The 13,561-nt window shown below is 42.9% G+C and overlaps 4 protein-coding genes across 5 annotated transcripts; all 4 read left to right on the plus strand.

Annotated features, from left to right (window-relative positions):
* The first annotated feature begins 145 nt into the window (after positions 1–145).
* On the plus strand, positions 146–1,857 carry TrAFT101_010741 (uncharacterized protein). The gene is made up of 3 exons (XM_024902899.2): positions 146–403; positions 484–1,274; positions 1,346–1,857. Exons 1-3 carry the CDS (start codon positions 222–224, stop codon positions 1,432–1,434), a joined length of 1,062 nt encoding a protein of 353 aa, XP_024754776.2. The 5' UTR covers positions 146–221; the 3' UTR covers positions 1,435–1,857.
* Positions 1,858–2,585: 728 nt separating this feature from the next.
* On the plus strand, positions 2,586–4,482 carry TrAFT101_010742 (uncharacterized protein; the record flags this gene model as incomplete). Its single annotated transcript, XM_024902900.2, has 2 exons — positions 2,586–2,989; positions 3,039–4,482. The coding sequence occupies 2 exons, from the start codon at positions 2,586–2,588 to the stop codon at positions 4,480–4,482; spliced, it is 1,848 nt and encodes a 615-aa protein (XP_024754777.2).
* Positions 4,483–5,017: 535 nt separating this feature from the next.
* On the plus strand, positions 5,018–8,873 carry TrAFT101_010743 (uncharacterized protein). Of its 2 annotated transcripts, XM_024910831.2 has the most exons (5): positions 5,018–5,302; positions 5,369–6,980; positions 7,037–7,181; positions 7,246–7,790; positions 7,859–8,873. In XM_024910831.2, the coding sequence occupies exons 1-5, from the start codon at positions 5,133–5,135 to the stop codon at positions 8,414–8,416; spliced, it is 3,030 nt and encodes a 1,009-aa protein (XP_024754778.1). In that variant the 5' UTR covers positions 5,018–5,132; the 3' UTR covers positions 8,417–8,873. The 2 variants fall into 2 exon arrangements, with proteins under 2 accessions (XP_024754778.1, XP_065985185.1); XM_066129055.1 differs by having other exon boundaries at positions 7,246–8,873.
* Positions 8,874–11,019: 2,146 nt separating this feature from the next.
* On the plus strand, positions 11,020–12,074 carry TrAFT101_010744 (uncharacterized protein). The gene is made up of 3 exons (XM_024910413.2): positions 11,020–11,293; positions 11,357–11,669; positions 11,730–12,074. Exons 1-3 carry the CDS (start codon positions 11,131–11,133, stop codon positions 12,013–12,015), a joined length of 762 nt encoding a protein of 253 aa, XP_024754779.2. The 5' UTR covers positions 11,020–11,130; the 3' UTR covers positions 12,016–12,074.
* Positions 12,075–13,561: the final 1,487 nt, after the last annotated feature.

Here is a 13,561-nt window from a genome sequence, read left to right on the forward strand (position 1 = left end):
GATTGGTTAAGATGCACACTGACACAAGTGGTTCTAGGCATCGCATAGGCTGATGATTACGGTACAATATGTCATTCTTGAAACCGTCTCTGGCGTATATAGCCTTGGTGCCCTTGAAATACTCGGAGTGTCGATGAACTGCGGTGGGGATCTTAACCGTTCTCATACTTGCAGCTTTACCACCTGCTTCGGCATTGAATTCAATACTGGTATCTGCCATTATGGTTTCACTTCTGTGGCTTGCCTTGGGCCTGTTCTCTGCCAATGCTTCACCAATACTAGAGCAGCGAGCAGATAACACGGCAATTGTGAACCTTGCAGCGTCCCGGGGGCCTTCAAAACATGCTGCATCTGGCTTTATCTATGGTATTCCCGATAATAGTGGGCAAATACCGTCCCACTAGTTAGCTAGTTCCTTCCTTGCCACTCATTCCGAATTCATCATTTAATCAATATATTGTGACTAACAATTGTGAACGCCAGCTGGACGGATCTCGATATACGGAGTTGCCGCACTGGAGGGGCTCAACTTGGCGCTCCCAATCGTGGTTGGGTATGGGGATTAGGAGAATATCGCGGCCGGTTTCTCTCATCGCTCTCAAACTACCACGCCTGTCGTAAATATAATGCCGAAGTAAGCTGGCTGGCACATGATATCTGGGGAACCGACAATACCAATGCCAGCAGCGTTTGGCCTGGAGATAACGGCAAATGGGACGACTACGAAGATTTTGTTCGCCAGCTGTTGAATGATCTCTATACTAACAACGCCATTGACGGCACAATTTACGAGATATGGAATGAGCCTGATATCAGCGTATTTTGGAAGGGTAAGGGGGGTATGCAGCAATGGATTGACCTGTATGTCCGGACGCATAAAATCATTCGTTCGGATCCAAGGTTCAGCAACATGAAGATTGTTGGCCCTAGTTTGGCCCTTCGTCCAAAAGCGACAAATGTCTGGTGGACGGAATGGTTGCGCCAAGTGGCTGGCAACAACACGATTCCTGACCAGTATACGTATCATCTTGAAGGGAGCGAGACCGACACTGATAATGACCCGACTTTCACAAATGCGAGTCTCTCAGCGCTTCTTAAGACTTACAATGCTCCACAAAGGCAGATAAATGTCAACGAATATGCTCAATACAAAGAGATGGTCCCTGGGTCATATATTTGGTGGATTGCTGGACTGGAGCGCTTCGATTTTATTGGTTTACTAGGAAATTGGCAGAGCGGAACAGTTTTGCACGATCTTTTTGCCAATCTTCTCAGTAAGGCAATCTCCAGGCCAAAATGGCTTGCTGTATGAAAATGAATAGAGTTTGCTAAACAGAACACGCAGCGAAGAAAGCCGATCCGAAGAACTATGCGGCTACAGACTACGCCCAGCACCAGGCTACTGGGTCTATCATTATTATGCCACGAACATGACTGGCAACCGAGCTACTGTCGAGAGATCTGGTGACACGCATCTAGATGTATATGCCACCATCGGAAAGGATCGCGTGCGACTAATTGTTGGTACAAAGCTTAGGAGCGGAACTTGGTATGTTACTCTTAATGGGTTAACATCTGTGGGTAAACCAGCATCTGGATCCCTCTCTATCAGTACATGGGAATTTGATGGAAGCAACCCGCTTGCAGTCCAAGCAGCGCCTGTTTTTCGGAATACTGTTGCGCACTCGTATAGTGCCGGATCTTTAACTTTTCCTATATATCAAACTGACACTATAGCGGGTTGGGCATTTGAGTTTGATCTTTAATGGAGTATTAAATCGCATTTGGAGAGTTCTACTCAAAAACAAAAAAGAACCCCAAGAGATACAGCGCTAAAAATAAATACCTACTGTTTGCAATCAGACTTTTATAAATCAGTGAGATTCGTTGTATTGCATATACATGTACGCATCTTGTCAGATTGTATCCTCGTCGTTGACGACATAAATATATCTAATTGCATCACATGAATGGCACTATTAAGCCACACTGCTGCAGTGACTTCAGATTTTTATGAACTATTAAATTATAATAATACTCACCGATTTTGGATTAAACGGTGTAGCATTGCTATTGAGAAAACCAGAGTGGATCCAGTCGTATACACTTTAGGCTGTATCTGGTGAATCAACATCGGACAGCGTTCATCCATGACGGTTTAGAGTACACCCTGGAGAAATCGACGCTAGGTGTGGCACCAGATGTCCCACGATCCACCGGAGCTACCACATGGGGCATCGATATACCCTCGGACTAAACAAGGGTCCACCGGAATCCCAAAAAGCGCATGCTTAACCCTGCCATGATCAAGCTTTCGGCCAGCCTTGATGATGGAACTCTAAGAGAAGGCTCCGAGTTAGAAGAGCAGGGGAAAATACGGAAGCAGAAACGATGTCTCTCGGGAGTAAATACCCCGAGCGCATAATAGAGTATTCAGTAGCAAAGGTTCGGAATAGAAGAAGGAAGCAAACTTTCTAGACACGATTTTCCAAAACTGGATTTTTTCAATAAGTACATCAAAGGCCCTATTGGCTTCAATCAACCGAAGCATTGGAACTCCGGTGCGCACCATCAAGCTCGTCAATATGTCACATCCTCAGTCTGTATTCGATAACACCTCGTTTTTTGGCGAGACTATTCTTTCAAGACGAAGACAAATAATTGCTAGCATTACACTGCGCGCTCAATTAGAACAGCTTAAGCAGACCGGAAGATACGATTGCTTTAAGCTCAAATGGCATCCGATTTATGATGATAAGTCCATGTGGCCAGTTCCCTATCATCTATTCTGGGATAGTGACGTCGCAAAATGGATTGAGAGCGCCTGTTATTTTTTACAGAGAGAATACGATGCTAGTATTGACCTTGCTGTCCGGGAATTAGTTGACATGATACGTGACGCTCAACAACCTGACGGATATATCAATGTGCATTATACTGTTGTCGAGCCCCAAAAGAGGTGGTCAAATCTTCGCGATATGCACGAGTTGTCAGTATTCTATACATGAGTGACTTCCACAAGCTAATTAAGTAGATAGATACAATGCAGGCCATCTCATTGAAGCAGCTCTCGCACATCACAAATACTACCGAAACAATCACTTCTTGGATCCTATTATCAAATACGTTTCCCTGATTCACTGCACATTTGGAACTAGTGAGGCTCAATTGCATGCATATCCCGGCCACCCAGAGATTGAAATGGCTCTGTTCAGACTCTATTCGGTCACCAAATCCCAAGAAGCCTACGAACTGGCCCAATACTTCCTTCAAGAGCGGGGAAGTCCGTCTGGCCAACATGGAATGCACTATTTTGACTGGGAAGCTCAACAAAGAAAGGAAGATCCGTACACTCGACCCAACACATACCCCGAAAGGAATTCTCACTGGTACTGCCAAGCCCACAAGCCTATTTTAGAGCAGGAAACCATCGAAGGCCACTCCGTACGTGCAGTGTATTTGCTAACAGCTGTGGCTGACATGGTCCAGCTACACCATAAAGGTGGTAAGACGTTAAGTAACCCTGATGCATGGGCGGAAGCTGTGTCTCGATTGTGGACCAATATGGTGGGTAAGAAAATGTACGTAACTGGCGGGATTGGAGCAATCAAACAATGGGAAGGATTCGGGTGTGATTATTTCCTACCTACCGGTACGCATGAGGGCGGCTGCTATGCAGAGACGTGCGCCTCCATTGGCATCATGATGTTGGCCGAGAGACTGCTTTCTTATGACCTCGACTCAAGTTACTCTGACATCATGGAGCTCTGTCTTTACAACAACGTGATGACTGCGATGAGTCTTGATGGAAAACAATTTAGCTACATTAACCAGCTGGCCAGCTCTGATATTGATAAGAGCATACGCGAGGACTGGTTTTGGTGTGCTTGCTGTCCGCCAAACTTGACCAGACTTTTTGGCAGCCTTGGGGGTTACCTCTGGCACGTACAAGAAAGCGAAACGAAGGTTGCGATAAATATCCATCTCTACACAACAGCTAATCTGTCATATACCACGGCATTGCTTGAAAACGTTTCTTTGCAGCAGATTTCCAATTGGCCGTGGGATGGCCATGTATCCTTGGATCTATCTTCGCAGTCTCGGAGTGTTACGATTCGACTTCGCTTGCCATCATGGTGTCACGAACAGTTCGAAATAACACCTTCCCCAGCTTTAGATGACTTTTCAATTGAGAAAGGCTATTTGGCTTTGCAGCCTAGCTATACGAACGTTCACAAAAGTTTTCCATTTCCATTGGAGGCTTTGAGCCTCGTTATATCTCACCACATCCTTACACCGCTCAGCACGCTCTTGGGATCGCGCGAGGCCCGATTGTGTACTGTATGGAAGATACTGATAACCCGTGGCAGCATAATTATTTTCGCGATGTTGCTCTCAAGAAAAGCGAGCCCATCTCAGAGGAAGCAAAATCCATGGCAAATGGAGAGGACTATATTGGGCTACGCACAAAATGTTGGTTGACAAGAGAGGACATATCTGCATCAACAGCTGGGCCGATTTTTGATGCATCCATTGGCGAGGACACATCTGAAAAGAGCGCTATTCTTATACCTTATTTTTTAAGAGCCAACAGAGGCGGTAACGGAGAGATGCGGGTTTTGTTGCGCCGGGGCGAAGAATGACTCCGCGGTCGGTCGCGAGAATGTCAGAGAATGTTGTAGGCAATTGAACTGGAGTTTGCAGACAATATTGCTCAAAAATATTCGGCATCGTAGGCTAGCGACCTCGAAGTCACTCGCTATGAAGTCATCCGAGTTGAGCTAGCATTAATAGATCCAGAATCTGTAACACGGAGGCAATTCCAGACTATTGTAAAATGGCTGGCAATGAGGCCAAATTCGGATGCGGTGAGGTTGATTGGTGCGCATGTAAACGCTGAGCTGTACTTTGCCGTATCCGGTGACTATTCATACAAAGTTGGGTTTGTGGGGAAGTGCAATCCCTAGATTTATGCTAAAGCGGCTATTTTCCTTGACCCACAGATGAGTCTCGTCTTCTAACCTGCAATCTTTAATTTCGTAGATAGTAGCATGTCGAATCCAAGGGATATGGAATCAACTCACAAGAGCTATTAGGTTATCAGCAGGGTTTCTAGTCCTATCGTCAAGACAATGCAAGAGTCGGCAGTTGATTCTACCTCGAATATTGATGGCAGAAAACTTCAATGCCCAGAATGCAACCGCCGCTTCATCCGACCAGAGCACATGAGGCGGCATCTTCGCAATCATGATACTTCAAAGCGATTCGCTTGTCATGTTTGTAGTAAGAAATTCGCCAGAAGGTTTTGTCTTCCCTATATTACCTATATTGACATGTTCAACATGTACTGGGCTGATACGGCGGTCAGTGATATTTTATCCAAACACCGAGCAGCTCATGTTGCCGGCCCATCACAGACGCCTGTTCAGAAACATTCTAATGGTTTCGTACCAAGCAAGTCTCGAGCCTGTTATGCTTGCGCTAAAGCAAGAGAGAAGTGCAGCAAGGGACTGCCATGTATGCGATGCTCTCGACGGGGCCTAGCTTGTGTATATCCGGGACACCAGCAACATGATAAATATGACCAGCTCTCTATTGGAGGAAACAATAATGCAGCGAGGCAACCTAATACGGAGAACATTTCTGCCACTGATCTGGCACTTACACCAGGAGATATCAGCGTCAATAACCATACCCTAGCTGCTCTTATGTTTGATGGAACTCATAGTAAGTCTGAAAACGCTTCCAGTACATCGACCGGGAGTTGTACGACCGCAATTCAAAATGCTCCATGGGTACCCATTGCAGCCTGCACAATCTCTAATAATCAACTCGCGTCTATTTCAACTTCTGATCATGATCCTTCTGGATCTGTTCAGCAGTGGCCATACCGAAACAATGGGCTTGAGTCGGGTGTGGAGGTCTCAAACCAACCAATAAACTGGCTGCCGTTTGACGAATTAATCGAATCAAATTTAGGATCCATACTGGACGAAACTATCCCTCTTTCTCAGAATGACGGTGCGCAATGGCTTTTCATCGATAGCAGCAATGCAACAAATGGGTCACCCAAAGGGGGGTCATGGAACTTGGATATCCCTCTTCTGATAGATATTGATGACGAGAAATCCAATGGCACTTCACCAAATATATCTAAGGCCGACTTTCCTCCGTCAAAGAGCACACCCTCTGCAAATTACAGACGAGGAGATTTGTATGCGACAAGTTCCAACGGTGCGCGAAATGCTTGCTCAACCCGAGCAAAGCGGTATGGCATATTTCGTAAAAACGAATTCCCTCAAACAGATCACCCACGTATGAACATTACTACACTAAATGAGCAGGTGGGATTTCAAGACGTCGAAAATATGGACGTATCCGATGATGGTGCCTACCATCCTGCCATGGCGATATCCAGCTTTACGTATGACATAATTCTTCAACATTTCGACGAGATCTGTCTCCAAACACAGTTACATATGCCTTGTTTTGGAACGAAAAACTTTCCGTCATTACCACTGTTGAATCTGTTTGTAAAGCTATATTTCAAATGTTTCGATCCAATCCTCCCGTTTATTCACTTACCGTCCTTGGACATGAATAAATCTTGGGTATTGACAGTCGCAATCGCTGCGATTGGCTCACACTATTGTCAGTCACAGGAACTAACAGAGTGCTTTCCACCTCTTCATGAATTTTGCAAGGTTTTGTTACAGCAAGAATCTGAGCGTCCTCAAGATGAGATGACCGATTTGCCAATGCTACAGGCTCGAATATTGAATCACATTGGATTCTGCTATTCAGAATCCGAGAAGCTTGACTCTGTAGTAATAAGTATTTGGAGCTTTAACTTATCATTGGTAAATTCGAAGAGTCATGAACATTTGATGAGAAATCGCAACGATAGAGTGCTAGAATCTCATGACTGGGACGGATGGGTCATGGCCGAAAGCTGGCGCCGTTTATATTTCACGACTCGAGTATGACTATTCTTACCTTTCTGTGCAAACTCATCATCACTAAAGTAACTCAATAGGTACTACATATTATGATGATCTATCACTTTAACCTCCGCATCGATCACGGTTGCGGTGTGGCTGCCGACTTTGATCTCCCCCAAGAAAAGCTATGGCAAGCTCGAACTCACGAGGATTGGATGCAATTATTTTTAAAAACAGAGGGTACGGCTTATTTAAATATGACCCACCCATTATACCCATGAAGTGACAATTGACAGAGGTCTAGGAAATCCATCGCTCGGGGAAGCTACGAACGAACTGTTTCAGACCAAGTCTGTTAAGCCCGAACTTGGAGAGTTCTCGCACTGTATCATCCTGCATGAGCTGTACAACGAGATTGCGAATATAACTATATATCACAGCCGGAAGCTGGCATTATGGACTCCAACCTCCGAAAGCACAAGCATATTCCCGGTATCTTCGTCTGAGTCCCTAGGTTCAGGGGATCGGAAACTCACAGTCTTGGGCCATTCTGTACAGCACTCAAATGCTACATCCGATTGGAGAAATGCCGCCCTGGATTGCATTGATGTTTTACATTGGGCCGCAAACGCGAAAATAGCGTCCCTTTCGGGAATGGAGCACCCAATGGTTTTACATCTTCACTACTCTCGAATAGTGCTTCTCGTTCCGCGCGTGGCATTGATGACAATTGCGGAGTCAGCGTTGCCTGTTTCAAATGCTAATGAGACCGGTATCGGATATAATCATAGTCCGAAGGCGGTGGAAGCAGCTGAGCACTACATTCGTGAATGGACACAAAGAGATAGTGTGCGTTTCATATTCTTGCAACGATTACATCCACAACTGCCGGTTTTTTACTAAACTATCTCCATTAGTCTAAAGCTAGATTAGCGGTCATCCATAGTGGCTGTGTCTTTTGGCACATTCGACGATATTCAAGAGCAACGTTTTACGACCCTCTCTCGGCCTTCTACGCAACCTTGGCACTCTGGGCATATGGGTTCTACACGCCCAAGAACAAAGATCTCACCGGTTATGCGGCAACTAGACTTCCGAGACGAAGTTCGTCTTATCAAGAAGACACCATCTCCGTGGAGGGAGGCTTGGATTGCAATAATTCGCAATCTGATGTAGAGCTGCCGCTCAGGCAGCACGTATACTCCCGCGACCGCGACCCCACATTCATCCGCCTAGATCGACCGAATGACGACGAAATGGTCCAGCTGTTTGTGAGCTCTAGTCGGATTTCAAGGATGAGTGCCCTCGTGAGTGGGGTGGGCGACATTTGTGGCCCTGAAGGCCCAGCGTTGGTTTTGAAAGAGGGCAGAGCAATATTGAGCGCCATTCCTCGAACCTGGATCAAAGGCAGCCGTTATATGGATATGCTCCTTGCTTTAGAAATGACCACCAGGAGTAGATCTTTGAGGCACTGATTTATGCATGAATAATTTCGTTCCCAGTAGATAGGACTATTACACAGTTCTTACGATGCACAGAGCTCTCTGGCTTAAATTCATTATATCCCGCCCAAAAGTCGTCAACGCGCTCTCGCATTTACAGCTGGCCCTTTTCGATCTCAGCGTCTGTAGCCGTATTGACGCCTAAATATCGGACACTATGAACGACGCAATAATTCTGCATAACGAAATTGTGAGCCATAATGGTAATTTAGATGAGGTGGATATGGCCAAAGCGGGTTCCGACATGTCTTCAGGATGGATGACGCGGCATGTTTCGCCCATCAAATGTGGGCCTAGACATTTCTACAAACTTTAATTAAATAGGTTGCAGCAGAGCGATACTAGGGGGGTCTCCAAAACGACTACAACCCCGTGCTAGCTCTATATAGCACGGGGGGCACGTTAAATAGAAAAATGCGCAATAATAGGGAAAATAAAAAAGATACATCATTTATAGTGCATTTCCCATATAAATATAGGTACCTATATTTTATTATATACCTTCAGTATTTTAAAATTTTAACCCCTTAAATATAAGGTATATTGCTATTAAAAAATAATAACATCATGCAACGCCGCAATTAATACTGCATTATTAATAAAATAAATAAACATACTGTATTTTATTTTTATTATAATAATGCTATTTTTTTATATTTTTCTATAAAATTACTGCAATAAATATATCTTATAAAAATCTATTTATAATTAAAAAATAAATTAATTCTATTATAAATTTACTAAAAATTATATAAATTACTTTAGAAAATATTAAGTAATATATTATTATAGTAGCTAAGCTATATAAAATATAATTTTATACTTTAATTAAATAAGCTTCCGATGCCTTTTATAGGTAATAGGCTTTAAAAAGCCTTGAAAAAGCCTATAAAAATAGGTGCTATAGGGCATTTTTCTTATTAAAAATACCTATCTTACAGGGCACCTTACAGGGCATTTTTCAACTGTTCAAATCAATCGAAAAATTCGAACAAATGGTTCTCCTGATGAAATCAACCAATCAAAAGCCTAGAATCCTGCTTATATAAGCAATTCTAACCAATCAGGTTGCCGGATTTGCTCCACTTTTAAGGCATAAGGGGGTACCCTTACAAAATCGAGGAAAACAGCAAAAATCAACAAAATGACCTATTTGCAGTCTGTAAAGGAAGGTAACAGGGATCCTAGAAGGCCCCGGAAGGCCTCGGAAGGCCGCCTGCCGGTCTGATAATAGGAATGCACCTGAAACCTTATATAAAGACTATTTAATAACTTATTAACTAAAAGGAATTAGAAAAAATAAGTTATACTAGTAGAAAGCCTTGATTTTAAGCTTTCTAATAGTATTAAACTTTTTATTGCATTCTTTATTAATAAGCAAAAAATAAAGATAAAAGGAAAAGGATTTCCAGGTTGATTTGTATTAGAACTTTTATAAGATAGTTGCAATTATAACCTTCTAAACCAAATCATTAAATTGCTACCCTATACCTTTATATTCTTACAAAATTCTATAACTTCTATAAGTTATTTCTATAGTCTTTATTATAAGCTTTATTTTTATTATAATTTTAAAGGCATGCTGCTGGTCCTATAGTTATAGACCTATAACCCTAAGATAGTTAAAAAAGCAGTATATTTTACAGTTATAGAAGCAGAAAAATAGGCTTAGAACCAAGCTGAGCTTGCCTATAAAGTTAATGGCATAGAAATAATAGAAGAAGATATTGTTAATGAGCCTGATGAAGGTTTTAAATAAATAAAGGATGAATGTAACAGCTTATAGCTTTATTTTTACATTATTTTTATAATAATAGTATTATTTCCTTTAAGGCTGACTTAAGCAGCGTCCTTATAAAAATACTAAAGTAATTCTATTAATAAAGGTATTTATTTTCTTATATAAATTAGCAGGGCTTTAATATATCTTTATTTTCCCTATCATCGCGCATTTTCCTATTTAACGTGCCCCCCGTGCTATGTGGAGCTAGCACGGGGTTGTGGTCGTTTTGGAGACCCCCCTAGTACAGGCAATTAATATGGCGAGTTGTAGGCCTAGCAAGTGGGGAGAAATTGAGGGCTTAAGGAGCGCGATTTGCGGGGTTACTGGTCAAGATGGTCGGGCTTGCTGCATGCAGGACGAAGTGTCCTGTCTCGCGGACTAATGTGTGTTGCTCAGGTCATAATAAACGGGAATACTTACAGCCCATAATGCCCTGCAAGAACCCAGGAGGTTAGGCAATATTACCAATGTGTCCATGCCACAATGAGTACTCTATGGATTCTCTCCGGATTAAGCAGCACTATAGTATGGTGTGCAAGGTAGTGCATAATACCTATACAACCTGTGGGAGGAAAATATGTGTATGCAGATAGGGATGCCAGTAGTTTGACTAGCTGTTATTCAGTAAGCTATTCCTATATACCTAGGCTATACCTCTTAAAGTAAATACTACAGTACAGGTAGGTACACTGAAGGTAAAATACCTTTCAAAAAGTACTCAAGAGCCACTTTAACTTTACTACTAAAAGAAATACATAACATTAGCAGGTCATATCCATAAGCTTACATTGATAAAGTTTACCTTGCTTTATAATCCTTATGTAGATTTACAGTATTCCCTTTCTTTTTTCCATTATAGCATGGTAATCATTATTCAAGTTGCTATAAACACTTTTCGCAAATAATGGGACAAGTAGCATCTGTACCGACAGATAAAAGGCGGAAATTGGAGGTAATAGGTGCTGGATTCTCCAGAACCGGCACATTGTCCTACGCATATGCTCTAGAAATGCTCCTTAATGGACCAGTACACCACACAGCTACTCAGCTTTTCAATCGAGAAGATTGTAAGACAAGCTAATGAATTCATTAATTTTTTTTTTTTAGATGTATTTGTTAACATCGCAAAGCGTACTGCAGAAAATGGAATCAAGTATACCGATATCGGCGCGAAGGCAATCGTACGCAGTTGTTTAAGGCGTTGGAAGATGTTTTCTCGGGTTTTGTTGGCGCAACTGATGTGACTGCCACCGATTTCATTCCAGAGCTCATGGAATTATATCCAGACGCCAAATTCGTGCTTGTCACACGACCCCCAGCAGCCTGGTGGAAAAGTTTCAAGTCAGTGGCTGATAACGCAGGAAACAATGTGATGGGGTATATAGTTATGCCGCTGCCCGGTATCCGATGGTTTGTTGATACAGCGCGAGGGTTCTTTGAATCGTGAGATATTTTCAGTGGTCTTCTCCACTATGACAAATGATTCACTAATGGGTTTAAAAGAGCTGAAGATAGGACCGGACACAAATGCAATCCGTTCTGGATTGAGCAACACAACGAGTATGTGCGTAAAACAGTTCCAAGGGAGCGTTTACTTGAGGTGGAGCTTGGATCTGGATGGGAGCCACTGTGTAAATTCCTAGGTAAGCGAATCCCAAACCAGCCGTTTCCACATGTCAACGAGGCTGCGGCAAGAGATATGTTTGTTCATAAAATATTGCAAAGAGCAGCAATGGCTTGGACTGGGATATTTATAATCGTTGGGTTCATTTTTTATTTACTTTTATAATTTTCTCATCTATTAAAGTAGTATTAGTAGATAATGAAATTATTGTCCACTGTCTCGAGACCAAAGCCCAACATCAACAGGCACGACTCTCAAGCATCATCTCTCCGTATTTCGCAGATTGTAATAGAAATTATCCTGTTGTGTTAAAGTGGCTTCTTTTTTTACACCACTTAGGGTAATATCCGTAACAAAGAAAGGACGGGCGGCGATGCGCATTGTCCGCATTCGCAGTCTTCTAAATAGCCTCTAGACTCGGCTTAAGCACAGCACGCCTATAGACCAACATGACTCATTGAGAAGAACCATTTGATGCGCTGTTTAGAAAATGATCAGAGCTACGCACAGTCACTGTTTCTTGGCTACATGTCACAAGCCACGTATACCATTTTGCTGAAACTTGCCTGGTAGAAATCTAGGGGCATTGGCATTAGAAGTAAGGATAATTGCATCCTGCTCCTAGTTGTAATGAAAAACAATCTACTAAGAAGTGGCTTATAGTTCGTTTAGGCATAGGATTAATGTGGATGTAGCCAACAGACTTAGCAAACAGACTGCCGAATATAACGAAGGCAAATGTTGAATGATATTGCTATTAATGTTATACATATACTAAAAGAATATAATATTTTTCTCAACATTCCACCCAAGCTTTTGCAATCCTGCAGAGACAGCCGATTCCATAGCTGGGGGGCCACAAACTAACGCCAATGTATCCTCGTGGTCCGTACCAGTCATAGGGGAAGGCGCTGACGGAAGGTGGTGTTGGAGGCACTCTAAGTCAATATGTCCTCTTCCAAGTGTCCAGTCCGCATTTGGTTCGTTAGAACTCAGGACATGCCATATATGCAAGTTTCCTTCCATATGGCGTGAAAGATGGTCAAGCTCCTCACGAATAAGTATGTCTTTCTCCTCTCGATTACCATAGATGAGCCAGACTTCGACTGGGTTTTGATGGGCTGAAGTTGGAGAAGCCGAATATTCGTCTGCAATAGCTTTGAGAGTGGACCATATTGGGGTAATTCCACTGCCACCAGCAATCATGGCCAATCTTTTAACCACGCGAATACGACTGTTAGGCTTGCACTGTACTTGCCCATTGCCAAGATATGTAAAGTGGCCAATTGGGCCCTTCAATTCTACCATTGGCGCATCCGTATCTGCTTCAATTGCCATGTTTTCGAGCAACATGGTCATTTGGCCTCCAACAAATTCGGTATCACTTTGTATTAAGTTTTTGGACGGGAAATAAATTTTGATCAGAAGCTCGATGTAGCCGCGCTGGGTACTGGAGCTATACGGAGTGTAAGCTCGCTGCACAATCTCGACTTTACCGCTTGCTTTGTCAACTTTCTTTACGCGCAGGTAAATGTGCTGACCCGCTGGTAAACCGAGAAGTTGATCTTCATGAGGCAGGGCGAACCGAAAGATTCGCGAATCATGAGAGATCTCTCGCTTGTGCACCAGGCGAACTTTCTTCCATATTTTTGGATCAAGAAACGCCTTAGATGGGTCATATTGGTTATCGGATTTTAAAAGTGGACCTGTT

This window comes from Trichoderma asperellum, chromosome 6 (assembly GCF_020647865.1).
Source record: "Trichoderma asperellum chromosome 6, complete sequence".
In the NCBI taxonomy this organism is placed as follows: domain Eukaryota; kingdom Fungi; phylum Ascomycota; class Sordariomycetes; order Hypocreales; family Hypocreaceae; genus Trichoderma; species Trichoderma asperellum.